Raw genomic sequence first — 16,440 nt, 5'->3', positions numbered from 1 at the left:
TCCTTTCTGATACATAGTTTGATAAAGGGAGAATACTTACGTACAGATTTTTAATCTCTCATCCAAAATTTATTTAATCTTCTTTGTTAAAGCATTTATAATTTTGTGCACAGGTGAGAGTTAACTCTCATTCCATCCTGATCTTGATTGTACAGGTTCAATAAGAAGCCAAAGAGGGGGATTCAGTACCTGCAAGAACAAGGAATGCTTGGCATTACCCCTGAGGATATTGCTCAGTTCTTGCATCAAGAGGAGAGATTAGATTCAGTAAGAAAATTGTTTTCCTGATGTTTTTTCTTGGTTATGTTGATGTTTTGATATTAATTGCCAGTCACACGAGTGTTTTAAAGCATATAATTTGCTTGTGCAATGGAGAAGGAAACTTCTGTCTTTGAAAATTTGGGAAGTCATGGAGTTATGAATATAACTTACAATATGAAAGAGAGTTGTACACTGTCTCATAAGCATGCTACAGTTCAGTGGAGTGTAAAAAGGTGGACCTACTTGAGCTGACTCAAGACTTGCTGATGTTCCTAGGCATGTATTTTAGTTAACTATATTTACTGAGTCCAGAAAGGGACTGCCAGAATTAACTGGACTTCGTAGACAGCTGAAAAAGAATGTGGCACTGACAACGTGAAAAGTGCGTTTGCTGCCTCCCAGGGGAAAGTTATTTAGTCTAGATATTGTGTTTGATTTGGTTTACTGCTAGGGAGCTGTTGCTGAACTTGGGATTGTCCTGCAGTATCTGGCAGAGGATGATGGGAATATCTTACATCGGTATTGTCACAGAAGACACAACTTTCTTAAACAGCAGCCAGCACCACTGTGCTCAGCATCTACCTAGTTATTTCCTGAGGAAAGGTGTGCATATACCCATGATTGCAGCTCTGGCTTCAGCGACAAATTTCAGCGCTGGAATTTAGAATCAGCCATCAAAAATTGTTAACCTCAGTTTATATATACAGGCACCTTTATCTGAATGCAAATTATTTTTACAGACACCTTTCTCTGAATCTAAGGTAGCACTGATAGTGGCACTGACGGTCATCAGGGGGATGTGTTTGAACATGACCAACATATGTTTGGGCATGGCTCTCAGGCATTTGAAGTCTATACTGTAGTGGGTATCAAGTTTATGTTAGTAAACCTTTCATTCCTATAAGTTCCCCAGCTATAAAGCGCAGAGAAAGGAAGTTACTGGTAATGCTGTCTTTTATACATGTGGTCCTTGTCTAATAGAACAAAATGGTACATGAGTCAAATCAGAGGAGTAAAAAAGCAGGCATATAGAGCATGTAAGAGAGCATTGGAACGTCTAGGCAAAATGCTTTGCTTTAGAGAATAGAGGAGAAGCAGCAGTGTGTGTCTGAGCTGCATTCAGGCTTTTCTTTTTGTGTAATGTATTGGCAGTGAGTCTGTTATTCTTAATCTGCCTACCTCTCTTCCCTTGCCCCCAGTGTAAGTGTGCTAGTTTGTATTTCTCTGTTCTTATTTTAGACTCAGGTTGGGGAGTTCCTGGGAGACAATGATAAATTCAACAAAGAAGTCATGTATGCGTACGTAGACCAGCATGACTTCTCAGGAAAGGATTTTGTTTCAGCTCTGCGTCTGTTTCTAGAGGGATTTCGCCTTCCAGGAGAGGCTCAAAAAATTGATCGGCTAATGGAGAAATTTGCTGCCAGATATTTAGAATGTAACCAAGGGTAAGCCATGCTTTATCTCCTGAATTTTGGAAAGTTGAATAACAAGTGAAGATTCCTAATATGTTAAATTTGCTGTTATTTTTCTTCTTTCTCAACTCAGGCAAACTCTTTTTGCTAGTGCAGACACTGCATATGTCTTGGCTTACTCAATTATCATGTTGACAACAGATCTTCACAGTCCACAGGTATGTTGCTATGGAAATATTTTTATCATCTGTAGACATCTAAATTTCAGCCTTTTTGACAATGTAGTTGTAAAAGCTTAATGTTCAGTTTGATCACAGAATCATAGAAATGCTTGGGTTGGAAGGAACCTCAAGGATCATTGAATTCTAAGTTCCCTGCCGTAGGCAGGATTGCCAGCCACTAGATCAAATGCTAGATCAAATTGCACAGGGCCCCATCTAAACTGGACTTAAACACCTCCAGGGATGGGGCATCCACAACCTCTCTGGGAAACCTGTTCCAGCACCTCACCACTCACTCAGTAAAAAACTTCCCCTGACATCTAATTTAAATCTCCCTTCTTTTAGATTAAAATCATTCCCCTTTGTTCTATCACATCTACCTGTGTAAAAAGTTGATATTCCTCATGTTTATTATCTCCTTTTAAATATGGGAAGGCCACGGTGAGGTCTCCATGTGGCCGTCTCTTTTCCAGACTAAGTCCAGGTCTTTCAACTAGTGTTCATAGGAGAGGTGCTTCAGCTCTTTGATCATCTTCATGGTCCTCTTCTGGATCCTCTCCAAAAACTTCACATCTTTCCTATGTTTGGGAGCCCTAGAATTGGATGCAGTGCTCCAAGCTGGGGCCTCACAAGGGCAGAACAGAGGGGGACAGTCACCTCCTTCGCCCTGCTGGTCATTCCTTTTCTAATGAAACCCAGCATACCATTGGCCTATCAGGCTACAAGTGCACACTGCTGGCTCATGTTAAGTTTTTCATCAGTCAGGACCCCTAAGTCCTTCTCAGCAGGACTGCTTTCAAGGAGTTCTTCTCCCAGCTTGCATACATATCTGGGATTGCCTTGACCCAAGTGCAGAAGCTTGCCCTTTGGTTTATTGAACCTCATTAGGTTCACAAAGGGCCTGCCTTTTGAGTTTATTGAGGTCCTTCTGGGTGGCTTAACTTCCTTCTTATGTGTAAGTGCCCCATTCAGCTTAGTGTCATCAGCAAACTTGCAGAGGATGCACGTAATCCCATCATCTATGTCATTGCTAATAATGTTAGTGTAGTAGGTCCAATATAGACTCTTTGGGGGACACCACTCTTTACCAGCATCCTCTTGGATGTAGGGCCATTGACCGTTAACTTTCTGATTACAACTTCCAACCAATTCGTTATCCACCGAAGTCTACCCTTCATATCTCTCCTATTTAGAGATAGGGATGGTAGTATGCACGTAAAATATATGGTAGCTAAAGTTTGTATACCTTTTAAGTAACACTGTTCCACGGATATGACGATTTTTAAGTTGTTTTGGTTAGCACTTTCTGTAAGGTATTGTTTTCCTACCTTGAATTGGCTATGACACTGAAAGTAGTAATCTACTGTCTTGTAGAACTTATGTAACTACTTACCTAAGTTACATTACATTACCCATTGATTTTAGCACAAATCTACTCCTGATTTCAGACAGTTATGATACAGCCTTATTTCAGTAAACAAAAGCTCGCTTCCACAGTGCACAATATTTGGAAGTTTAGTAATTAGCCATTATTATTTTAAAAGAAAAAAAAATCTGCAAAAAGTATTGAATTCTGGGGTTATTTTTAGAACAAATAGTCTGGTCTGTATGAACAAAGTTTATTTTTTGATAATGTATAGCTGATATACCTGCAGTTCCTACTTGAATATATGTTGTAGTGCCCACGTGTCAATGCACGACGATGTAGATTTGATAAAGAAATCTTGCATATGTTGGGTACTTAACAATTTCTTTTGAATCAGAAGGTTCATGTTAACTTATCTGTCCAGCTGCTTTAAGGAAGTGTTTTGACTTCTATGAGCATGTTTCTTGTTCGTATTAAAAGATTCTTTCTGGTTTTCAGGTTAAGAATAAAATGACGAAAGAACAATATATTAAAATGAATAGAGGTATCAATGACAGTAAAGATCTCCCTGAAGAATATCTGTCTGCTATCTATAATGAAATAGCTGGAAAGAAGATTTCAATGAAAGAAACAAAAGAATTAACAATACCTACAAAATCCAGTAAGCAAAGTAAGTAACTGCAGTTAGCAGTGGCTCTTCAGTGTCATGTAACTATGTGTCCTATTCAAAATGGGAGAGCAATGAAATCAATATGATTTATATAACTCAATAATAGACACATAACTCACGTCATGTTCTTTTACTTGACATAAATGCACGTAGGTAGCACCTTCAAATGTGTGTTAAATGCAACTGTTTATTCTCGCTTCCCTGTGCTACAGAATTTCTGGTTTTTAGTGCACTGAGTATGCTGAGTATGGGCTTTGCTGTTGACCAACAACAGAGGGAGATACGTATGAGGGCTTCATGAAATAGGAGTATTGTCAAATAAGTGTGGTGCAGAACAAACACAGTAGGAATACCTTCTGGCTTTGAGCTAAGCATTGTGGTGGTGTTCTATTGTTGTTGATTTTTTTTTCTCCTGCAATAAGCAGACTTCTTCAAAAATCTTTCTCATTTTCAGGGCCCTAGCTGACTATGCTTTTCAGATTATCTTTTCTTCTCTCTAATACCAGATAGACTTTCTTGTGGTTTGCACCATGTGAAAATTCAGAAGTTACTCATTCTAGTTATTGGACAGAGACTATTAAGTGAAACTGTTGCTTTATTCCTAATGTAGACAGATTTGTATAGAAGTCCTAGGTTAGTATTTTGAACAGGTTGCTTGCAGGAAATTTTATCTGAAAAAACACCCATCCAATTTTCTATCATCACTCAGTTAATTTTTTATTATAATTTTTAAAAAGCTGCATGTATTAGGCTTCAGTTTGTTTTTCTTGATAAGGTGGATGTTCTGCTACTGAAATGAGAAGGTGAAAAAGTAGTTCTCTGAGAAAAAGGATGGCCTTGCTTCTTCTTCAAGCCACTTCTGTGGCTTGCTGTAGTGATGGCTTGCTATGAAACTTCTATTCAATTTGAAATTAGCTTAGTGGATATGATTTTTATGTTGTCAGTTGAGGTGATAGAGAAGGAATGCTTTTTATGCAAATTGGATCAAAATTAGGTTACATTTCATACATAAACTCGTCTTAAGTTAAACGATGTCAATATTCTACCTTGCTGATGCATTAACTTAATGACTGTTTACGTGGATGGACAGTGATATGACATGGGGGAATGGTTTTAAACTAACACAGGGGAGATTTAGGTTAGATATTAGGAGGAAGTTTTTCACACAGAGGGTGGTGACACACTGAAACAAATTGCCCAAGGAGGTTGTGGATGCCCCATCCCTGGAGACATTGAAGGCCAGGCTGGATGTGGCTCTGGGCAGCCTGGTCTGGTGGTTGGTGACCCTGCACACAGCAGGGAGTTGAAACTGGATGATCATTGTGGTCCTTTTCAACCCAGGCCATTCTATGATTCTGTAGTAACTTTGGAGAATAATGAGAATACAAAAACAAACAAACAAAAACACCTGAATTCAAGTATGGAACTTGATGGAAAATTTTTAAAATTCTGTTATTCCTGAAGATGCCTCTGCTATAGATGTACGAATGTAAAAAGAAGAAAAAATGTGTTTGCAGGTGTTGCCAGTGAAAAGCAGAGAAGGCTCCTGTATAATCTGGAAATGGAACAAATGGCTAAGACAGCTAAAGCTCTTATGGAGGCAGTGAGTCATGTTCAGGCACCATTTACCAGTGCAACACACCTGGAGCATGTGAGACCCATGTTTAAGGTGAGCTACATTTTTAGATACTTAATGCAAATATTGTGGAGTTTCTTCTTCATACAAAAAGCTGACAGAATTTGCTGAAAATACTGAAGGTATGTGTCCACTGTGTTTTGATTCTTTTCTAATCTATTTAACATGTAAAGGGAAGAATGAGCTTCGAGCTCTTCTACTGCAGTTCCGTTTTCACTGGGATCTCAGGAGTTTGCGTGCCTTGATGCAATGGAGAAATTAGGAGGAGTGCAGAGAGAAACAAAAGTGTAAAGACGAGTTAAAAACTTGAAATAATGGAATTTTTATTTCGTGTATGGAGATGTAGTCCAAGCAATCTCAGACTAATCCCAGTTTATTGTTTGAGTCCCTCCTGCTGCTCTGAAGAGTGATTACTTCACGTTTTGGGGGAGCAGTTATTGGATTAAACTTCTGCTTGATGTTCTCTGTTTCAAATGAGTATTTCAATGGGACATAGGTGGTTGTCTAGTTTGGGGGTAGGTAGCCAGACCTGTATTAAGCTTGGATGGTTTTTATTTGTTTGCTTTTAAAACTTGTATTATTCTAAACAGCCTTCCTTACCACTTTGTAGGTGCAAAGTTATCTGCAACCCAAATGCCTTTTCCCATACCAGTGACTCAGTTTTTTAGTTAAAAAATATGCTCAGTGGTTTACTGTGTCAGAGAATGCTAGTGGATATGATCTTTGGCCACTAATTCGTTTTGGTAAACTGACCCTGATAGAGGTCGTTGTGCTCTTTCCGTCTGCTCTCATTTGCTGCCCTTTTCCCAGGTGCTCATATGACCCCTTTGTGAACTACTCCAGGGAGTTACATTCTCAGAAGACTACCCTGAAAAGGGGCAAATAGTTCCCTGATGTAGTTTGCTATAGAGTCAGATTGAGCTTTAGACCATGGCTAGAGAGGAAATGAGGATGTAGCTGTGAAACTGCTGTCTGTGAGGCAGAATTCCAAGTTGCTTATCACCAGTATTAATTATTGGTAAGTAGGTCATTACTCCATACAAAATGATGCAGAATGAAGCCCTTGATTAAGATCTAGATTCAGACATTACTTAGCAGAGATGTACCGTATGCCTTTTCTCTCTAGTGTCGTCTTGAAGGCTGAAATGAAATAATTTGCATACAGGCATGTAAAAAAATCATAGATTTTTTTGTTTCCCGTTTGTTTTACCAGCCCTACTGATCTGACATCTCTAGCCTTTTGTATTTGAAAAGTTCATTAGTAAAATCCTGTTTTTCTCAAAGAGCAAAATATAAGCCATCTGAGAAACACTCTAAACATCTTCTGTGAAGTTAATCAGAGAAATTTTCTTGTTGTCATAAGCTAATTAAAGAACGGATGACAATGCTGTATGTATGTTGGAGAGAGAACTGTTTTGGCAAACATGAGGTATAGAAGTTATGAATACTAAATCTCTTGTCTATTTAGACTTTATAATTTAGATTTCAGCAAATGTTCTAAATTTCCAGCTGTCTCCTTCAGCCATTGATGATACAGTAAAGCTTATCACATCTGTATAGAGAGATTTGCCAGGTGGTTAAATCGGAACAGTAGTACATGTTATGCAACCATCTAAGCACTCCAAAATTGAGTATATGTTTTAAGTGATGGATTTTCACCTTTTATGACAAAAGTCTGTTATAAGTAACAGCGTAAATGTAGTTACAAAGCATAGCATAATGACCTCTGGATGGTTCTTAATGGAGGAAAGTATTTCAGTTTTGCAATATTTTGCATTGGTTTTGGTTAATGAAAATTCACATAAAAGGAAGTGAGGAAAAAAGAAGAAAAAGTAATACTGCACTTCTGCAGTGTGCAGTAGGGAATTAAGTCCTGGATCAAGGAGTTCATCTGAATTTTCAAACAGTCTCCCAGGGGGATGTTTTGATGTGTGCAAATTTTAAGTAGTTTATCAAGGTAGTGCTTTTGGAATTAGTAGCTTGAATGAATCCAAAACTCTGATGAATCATTTTCACTTGAAATTGTGTTGCTGCCTGCAGTGGCCGTTGATTCTGTCTTGCATCTGCGGTGTCTTGGGGTAATTATTGCTAAAATTATTCTTGATACCCTGTGGTTTCCTCTTCATAACGGCATGTAGTTATGACAGAATCCTTTGCATCTTCAGATCCCTTTTTCTGCATGTTGGAGGGGGAACTTAAGCCACAAGGACAACAGCATGGGATTCTGCTGCCATAACATCGTATAGTATACTTGCAGTCCCACACAAGGCATGAGGAAACAGTGGGCCTATATACAGCCTTTTACTGTCTTAGAGTAATTGTAGCTGAATTAATAACATACATTCTCTTATGCATTACTTTTTTCAACCATTTTTTTTAAACCACGATAAATGTGACTTACTGAAGTACATAGCTTTCTTTGCACACTGTGTGCTGCGAAGTTGAACATACCTGCTCGTGTCATAATTATTGGCTCTACTTTTATTCCTTGTTCTGTGAAGTGTTCATGTAGAACAGATAGGTTATCTAGGGAGTACCAAAACTGTAATAGACATTTAATTGACGTAACTTTGGGGATAGGGTTTTTTTTAGCTATCTCAAGTTGACATTTTTGTTGTTTGGTGTGACAGAGTGGTTCTGTATGGGAATGCTTGTCTGTATTACTTCTGTTTTTTCTCTGGTGTCTCTTACAACTTTTTCCTTTTCTCAGAAGGCAACTTCAAGGTCTTTTTTGAGTTGAGGGCTGAACTGAAGCTTCAGCAAAGTGTTGAAAATGTAACATTTATTCTCTCCAAGTTCTAGCAGCTGTTAATGTAACTTCTATTTTGCATATGTTCCAGTTGGCGTGGACACCTTTCCTAGCTGCATTCAGTGTGGGTCTACAGGACTGTGATGACACAGAAGTTGCATCTCTTTGTTTGGAGGGTATACGGTGTGCTATCAGGATTGCTTGTATTTTCAATATACAGGTAAAATAATAAACAGGTAAAATAATAAAATAATAAAATAATAAAAATTAAGCTTGAGACAATGCTTTAAGTAGCAGCATAGTTTTAGTATTGTTCTATAAGTTCTTGTTGCTAAAGCTGTACACTGTAATTCCCAGAGACAGCTCACTTGTGCGTTTACAACAGTCTTACACCAGCTGATGTTTAAGGATTTCTTCCAACATTAATCTTTGTATTGTATTTGACTGAGAGTGTTTAAAGTAACATCTTCCCTGTTGTTTTCTGATAAATGCTGTCATGCTGATGGACTGAATTTTTTGTTTCCTCGTAAGCACTTCTCCTCAGTGTACTTTTTTTCAGCTTTTTAGTAGTGCAGGTGATGTTATGTAAAATATCAGCTTTCTAGGCTTTTTTGTAAGTAAAATAATATTTCTGTGAACTGTACTTGAAGTACTGTTCTCAAATACAGAGACAAAATAGTAAATTGAGATTTTAATAATTGGGTACTATTTTAACCTTAATGACAATGGAAATGTTTTTCCTGACATAAATGCATAAAAATGTATTTTTTTATTAAGTGCAATGCCAAGAGTTCCAGACTTTATGTCTCTAGAGGACAGTAATTCTGATTAAATGTGAGATTTGTTTTTGGTTGGCTGGTTTTGGTTTTTGCTTTTCATTTTAGAATCATGGGTAGTAAACATACTGAATGATGGACTAGTGTGCCATAAGCCTCTGTAGGGATAAATGAAGACAGGAGTAATCCAAATTCATCTATTATTTCTTGTTCACAATTAAAAATGAAAACAACAATCCCCTCCAACTCCCTCCTTCCCCTCCCCGCCAAAAAAAAGGAACATGTAAGACTAACTTAAATACAAACTGTTGAAATGTGATAATAAACAATTCTCTTATGTTTATTCTTTCACTCTGATAGAACAAATTAGTTAACTTTTTAGAATTAATGTGGTAAGGCACATTGAGAGTTTTCATACAGCTACTTGGTCTGGTGGTTGTGACCCTTCACATAGCAGGGGAGTTGAAACAAGATGATCACTGTGGTCCTTTTCAACCCAGGCCATTCTGTGATTCCTCCCTGTCTTTTTCACTTCGTTTTTTTCTTTTTTTGTTCTGAACTGAACAGACATAAATTTGATTAACAGAGCCTACCTTGAAGTTTACAGCTGTGCATGAAATTTACTTCCCTGTTATTTTTGTTTGCAAACATGAAACTGCTGCAAATATTGGTTTCAGCATGTGCAAAGGTTTGCTCCCCGTCCTGCAGTGATCTGTCCTTACCGGGGAGGGCAAGAACAAGTTTGCTTCAAAATCCCAATGTTCCAAGAACGTAGCAGAAGCAGTTGTACCTTTTCATTGGTTTGGTACAAACTGTACTGAACTAAAGGTGTTTCAAAAGAAACACTTCTCATTTGCTGGAACTTAATGTTTTCTGTTTATTTCAATTCAGAACTGATGTTTCTAGTTTTCTTTGGAGATTCTGTTGTGTTACTGTTTAAGCAGTTTAGCTGGTTTGTTGATGACTTCAGTACAGTACAGGATGTGGTTCCATTACACAAGGTCCTGATGAGGTGAAAACATTGTCTGACTTCAGGTGCCAGAGAGTTGTGGTGGTTTGAAGGAGTCTCGCAAATCTGTGCTTCTGCTAACTTAAGGATCCTTACTGTTGGAAGCAGATTTTTCTTGTGCTCTTGATTGGTACTGCTGAATAAACATATAGAAGTTCAGAGCAGAGTCTCAACAGTTAACCATTACTTTACATGCCCAGAGAGGCAATGAAGGGAGCCAGACGCTTTGTTTTAATTGTGTAAGCACACAATAGAGTTTAAGCTGAGCATGTTCACCTCTGACAGCAGTAAAAAGGTTCTGTTTTCATCACTTATACTGTTAACCTCAACCTGTCACATTCTCGGTTTTTTACTTAAGCAGCTGGGACAAGATGTTCGTATAAAGGATATGTGCAGTTCACTTACCTCATCTCTTTTAATTTCTGTTTGAATAGATGCATGGCTTAGTTTTTCTCTTTTAATTCGATGGCTTAGAAAAAGGATCAGAAAAGGAAGGGATATATGTATAGAACAGAGTGGGAAGGTAGAGATAAAAATACTATTTATCAGAAGATAAATAGTTTGTAGACTCCAAAACTTACTCACTTACTACCACACTACTTCCACTTTTATGCCTGTACTTCATTTGCTGTGCCTTAACCAGCATGCTCTGTTATAGTAGTTTGGGCTGAATGGGACAGCTGCATGACTATGAGAATTCAACTCTTGTATTGCTGCCCTCTGTTGTGGTATTCCTGCTCCCTCTATAAATCATAGAATTGCAACCTACAAGATGACCTACAAGATCATCTAGTCCAACAATCCTCCCACTACCATTGCTACCATAGGCTACTAAGCCATATCTCATAGCTCCTCATGTTCTGGGATTTATTTATTTATTTTTTTAATGTATTATTATTTTGTGCTGAACGATTTTCGATTTTAAAACAGTCTTAGGCATTCAGTTAAATATCCTTCATAGTTGTCATTTGTTTCTTTGATTTGCAGCCATTTCACTTTATCAACTTTGGAGATCTTACATGACAGAAGAGTAAAATATGCTAGAGAGCTCAGTTGTAATCCCCCTTCTAGATTTGTGATGGGTTGATACAAGACTGAGGTCTCTCCTTTGGTGTTAATAGCACCCTATACTTAGAAATCAGATACCTATGTGTGGAATGCTCCCTTTTGTGCCCCTTTGATGGATTTCATCTGCATAGATTATAGGTCTGTTGCTGTTTACCCAACTGTAACAGTCATCTCACATGCTTTTGAGGTGTCCAAAGTGTGTAGCATAAATCAAATATTTTTTGAACAATTCTGCAGAATTGGCAAAAAGATGCTTTATAGATGTGTTAGTTATACTCCATTGCAAAAAAAAAGAAAGAAAAAAAAATTGTAAAAGTTGGGAGAATCTGCTAAGGCAGCATTTTGAGAAAAGGTCCAGGTGCAGTGAAAGAATACTAAAAGCTTAGCTAAGAAGCTGTGTTTCTTCTGTAACAGCATCCTGTTTCAGGGTTGTAAAAATAGTCATGTAACAAACAGACTTAGAAAGCTAATAACCTTTGTGTCCTGTGTGTTCTATGCTGTCACACATTATACTTCATGCTCCCGAGTAGAGGGATCCTGACTTTATCCTTTGGCTTACTCCAGAAGAATTGGTGAGACTTTTGTTCTGTAAAATGCATCAGAAATTCAGTTTAAGAAAGAAAAAGGTAAATGGTATAGTTGTTAAAATTACATATTGTACTGAAAACAGGAAACTGAGAAAATGCAAAGCAAATCTTTTTTCTCTCCTTTGTAGCTTGAAAGAGATGCCTACGTCCAAGCACTAGCAAGATTTACATTACTTACAGTGAGTTCTGGTATTACCGAAATGAAGCAGAAGAATATTGACACAATTAAAACTCTCATCACAGTGGCTCATACAGATGGAAACTATTTAGGAAATTCTTGGCATGAGGTACCAAAGTTAATGTTTTTGAGCTATAAGAGTGCTTACTGAGTTTGAATGTACTTGTGTGCTCAGTTGTGCATAAACACAGTTTTCTATATTAAAGTGTCACATATGTACTTTCACACATACATTACATAGAATTGCTTATTCTGTAGCCAGCTGAAGTAGCAAAAGATGTCCAGCTCTGAAAAAAAAAAAATTGCAAGAGACTAATGCTGTAGTATTCAAATTACTTCTCATTTTATATTGAAGAGCAAGAATACTTGTCTGGCCTTGAACACTTGGGGGGGGGAGGGGGAGTGAGATTAATTTATAAACATCTGCCCTAAGGTTTTTGTTTTTACTGTTTTAAACTACTTTCTGTTGCTAACCAACTTCTTTTCTCTCTACTAGATTCTGAAATGCATCAGTCAACTTGAGCTGGCCCAGCTAATAGGAACTGGAGTAAAACCTCGTTACATCTCAGGGACAGTGCGTGGCAGGGAAGGTTCTTTTACAGGAACAAAAGACCAGGCACCTGATGAATTTGTGGGGCTAGGGCTGGGTAAGTAATGCAGATACTAAGTACTTCATGAGCAGGCACGCATTAGTTTGCACCTTGCTTCATTATTGGTGTCTGTCAAGATTCAGAGATCTGAGTGTGAGTGGTCCTTCTGAAATGATGTCTACATGGTGTATCTTATGCTTTGAGTGGGCATCTCTGGAATATTTGGTTTGTTCTGTGAATCATTATCGTTGGGATGAGAAAGTAAGAAATGTAAAGAAATTATACTTTATTTTTCTTAAAATATAGCTGATAAAGTAAGAATGTACTGCTGATAGTATGACCAGATTAAATAATAATCCAGAGTTAACGCACTAAGTATTGTACCATGTATGAATAAAGGTGTAGGGTATGGAAATATCAAGGCTGTGTAACTCCATTAGACTGTTAGAAATGTTCCATTTCAAGATGTTGCTAGGTTTCTCCTGCTTTGTGAGTGACTTCACCTACAGTACAGCAAAACCTTTGTGTTTCATCAAGCTTTATTGTTCTTGCAGTGTTCTTTCCGAGCAGTAATGATTGTTTTACTAGTTACCTTGACTTCAGCCCTCAGCTCATCCTCATCTAGCTTTGTGTCTTCCTCCTGTAGTTCTTACTCTGCAGTCAGTGCTTTTCTTTCCATTGTGCTCTGCCTTGGCCTGCCTCACCTTGCCAAGATTTGCTGAAGGGAAACCTTATCCCTGGAAATCACTGCATCTGCCAACATCTCATATACTGTGCTTCTCTCTGCCCTCATCGCATGCATCTTGCACTTTAGTTTTCCCTGATGACCTCTCCAGCTTTGCTTTTTCCAAATACTGAGAGTATTTCTACATTGCAGTGACAGGCCCTTAAAAATTTTAAGTCCTAACAGCTCAAGAATGTAAACTGTAGTCAGGTATCTCTAAATCATACTTGCCAGTCATTGGTGTAGATCCAGCTCATAATTTTTTTTTTTCTCCTTTTGTCAACTGCATTTCTAAGGAAAAAAACATATGCCCAAATGCATAAAAACATTTCTGCCCAAATTGAATTTCTGGAATATTTATTACTGTACACATATGGAAATTTAACTATTTTCTCTTAATATAATTTTAATCTTATTGGAAGATGTTTAACTCACTCGAATTCAGTTTTCATACACTAAGTGACTGTGTTCTGACAGGGCCCCTTCTTGACTTCTCTGTTTTTTTTACTCTTCTTCACACATTGTGTTGCAGATTGTTTTTTTTTCTGTGGTGACTTTTGGGAATGCTGCTTTCTAGCCATCTATCCATAAAACTATACTTCTGTGAAGAACCCATAATGTATATGCCCATGAATATAGCCATACATTTTACAGGCAAGTAATTGTTTAATTAGTGAAGGTGCAGCCTGATGTCACATAAGTCTCATCTTTCAAACCTGTGCCCAGAATCTGATGTAGGTATGCAGCAGCTTTCACTCTTACTGCTGAAGTAGAGGTGTCTATCTAAAAGCAAAACAAAAGGCTCATTTACTGCATGAAAAGCCATTCAGCTGTGTACTCTTGCAGCACCTACTTTTCAATGTCTTCATCACTCTTTCTGCTAGGAACCTTTTCAGTTTTGCTTGAAAATTCACAGCATTGTAGTGTTGTTAAAGTAAAGGAATAGCCAATTATTCTTTTGTTTCCTTGATAGGAATGGAGTTAAAACTTGGAGTTCTAACTGAAAAGTTCAGCTTTCTTTGTCTCTAATTTCTATTTGCAAAGTTGTAAGACAGCAATGAGTAAGTTGTAGCCTAAGTGTGGCTTTTAGGTAACTGAAAGTCCTCCTCGGGCAATGTGAGTTTAAGGAATTCATTTTTCATAAAGTAAAATTATGTAAGTGACTGTTTCCTTGTAAAAGATCTCATAAATGTTGGAATAGAAATGCATATTAAAAAAAAAAATCAGCTGCCTGTGGAAGCTTTACAGCATTGATCATAAATCCTCGGGTAATAACAAGTTTTTATGTAAACTGGCAGAATTGGTTAGGATTGTTTGACTTTGAAATACCTCTCCCAGTTCACCTCACACAGAGCAGTGCATTTCTTAGCTGACATGTTACTTGTATTCAAGCCAATTGAGCTTGGCAATTGATCTGTATGCTTAAAATAAAAGTTCTAATCAAATCCAACAGTATTACAAGTTGCTGAAATACTAGAATAAGGTTGTGTATATGTGTGCCTGCTGAAAAGTTATTTGAAGTCTTAGAAAAATTTTTCAAATTGAGCTGGATCTGATGGCCATCATCACAAGCCTCCTCCATCTGCAGAGCACAGCAAGACTAAATGGCAGGCTTTTGGGAGACAGTCTGAAATGCAAAAACTTCTCTGTCCCTGTAAAGCTGAAAACAGAATCACTTCCCTTTGAATCTTCTGTTTTCTTTACCTTTCTGATAGGCTCCTGAAGAGGAAAAGCTTGCATATAGTGTAGGTAGAACTACCCAGTGTGATTGTAAGATTGTTGTCGTTTTTTTTCCTGATGCTGGGGAGCTCAGAAGTTACAGGAAAGCTGAGAAACTTACTCGCTGAAGTTAGCATTTTAATATGAGCTTTTCCAGGTGCTGTTTACAGTTTCTATCTCCCGGAGTTGTTTCTTTTTTCCTCACTGTTGTTGGGTGATAATTTTGCTGTACTTGAGATGGAGTTTTGATGGGAGTTCTTCTCTGTGAACGATTAGAAAGAAACCTGTCAGGATGGATTTACTTACTTGCTGTTCTTAGAGTGAGAAATGTTCACCTTTGTCCAATGTTCTCTGTCCTAGTTTTTCTTTCCAGTAAGAGAATAACCACGGATGTATTTAAAGATGGAGAGAAAAAAGTGGTTCTTGTGCTTTTGAATTATTTTTTTCTTGTTTATGTTTATCTAAAAGTTCAAAATGGGGACTGTTTAATGTCACTAATGAGCTTGTATATGTATAGAGAATCTTCGGAATATTATGCAGTAGTTCACTCTTGATGGGAAAGTAATAATATACTTACTGTGAATTAGAAATAATGACACTGTAGTGACATGACTTTTCCTTTCTTCCCTGCCCTTTCTTTGTTGTCTGTCATCCACTTCCACATCTTGTTTACTGCAGTTGGTGGAAACGTGGATTGGAAGCAGATAGCAAGTATTCAAGAGTCCATTGGTGAAACTAGCTCCCAAAGTGTTGTTGTTGCTGTAGACAGGTACTGTATTACATTTATTCTTGCCATCTCAAGATTCCTTTTTTTTTTAAAACTTGATTCAGTAGTCTGATACTAGGAAGTTATTAATTTACCATGAGTTTGCCATGGAAGGCACTACAAAGATATTACCATGTAAGGATGCTTTGGGGTTTTGCACTTCTGTCTTAAAAAGAGCAGATTTTTTTTTTTGCAAGAAGGAATAAAGATCAGGCAAAAAGTCTGAAAAGTTACTGATGTGAAATTATTACTGGGCATTTGCAGAATGGAGGCTGCTGCACCATCTGGTGAATTTTGATTTGCTAAATGTAGTAACAAATAGCAAATCTTATTTTGCCTTTGTACAGGGAGCATTACTGATAGACAAATCCCTTCCCTCTTAAATGTGGTACCGATTTCTTGCTTTTCTCCAGAGTATAGGTAGGTGCTGTCTGTTATTATCAACACTGTTATTTCAGTGTTGCCTTCTTTGAATCATATTTATATTAACTGGTTTGATAAGACCTAGTACACATCATCAAAATTCCAATCTGAACTGAGGTCTTAATGGATCTATCTGTGTCAGCTTGTAAGAAATCAGAAAGTATCATTTTCTAAATGGTTGTCAAAATTGACAATCCTGGAGCAAAGCGGTGTTCCGAAGGCTTGCAGGCTTTCTGTGATTGAGTATAGCAACAAGATCGATGTCAGTTCAGTGAAAGTTGCCTT

The 16,440-nt window shown here is 37.6% G+C and overlaps 1 protein-coding gene across 1 annotated transcript in view; it reads left to right on the top strand.

Annotated features, from left to right (window-relative positions):
- ARFGEF1 (ADP ribosylation factor guanine nucleotide exchange factor 1) overlaps positions 1 to 16,440 on the top strand; it is an 84,143-nt gene that overhangs the window by 51,005 nt on the left and 16,698 nt on the right. The window contains exons 15-23 of the mRNA XM_042869809.1: positions 156 to 267; positions 1,501 to 1,706; positions 1,807 to 1,891; positions 3,759 to 3,930; positions 5,448 to 5,599; positions 8,407 to 8,535; positions 11,884 to 12,042; positions 12,430 to 12,580; positions 15,645 to 15,735. Coding sequence (XP_042725743.1) covers positions 156 to 267; positions 1,501 to 1,706; positions 1,807 to 1,891; positions 3,759 to 3,930; positions 5,448 to 5,599; positions 8,407 to 8,535; positions 11,884 to 12,042; positions 12,430 to 12,580; positions 15,645 to 15,735 — 1,257 coding nt within the window. The remainder of the gene's footprint in view (positions 1 to 155; positions 268 to 1,500; positions 1,707 to 1,806; positions 1,892 to 3,758; positions 3,931 to 5,447; positions 5,600 to 8,406; positions 8,536 to 11,883; positions 12,043 to 12,429; positions 12,581 to 15,644; positions 15,736 to 16,440) is intronic.

Source organism: Lagopus leucura, unplaced genomic scaffold (assembly GCF_019238085.1).
Source record: "Lagopus leucura isolate 7727_CA_CO unplaced genomic scaffold, USGS_WTPT01 Super-Scaffold_100002, whole genome shotgun sequence".
NCBI classification, from domain to species: Eukaryota; Metazoa; Chordata; class Aves; order Galliformes; family Phasianidae; genus Lagopus; species Lagopus leucura.
Note: the sequence above shows the minus strand (reverse complement) of the source record. Positions and strands in the feature narration are given on the sequence as shown.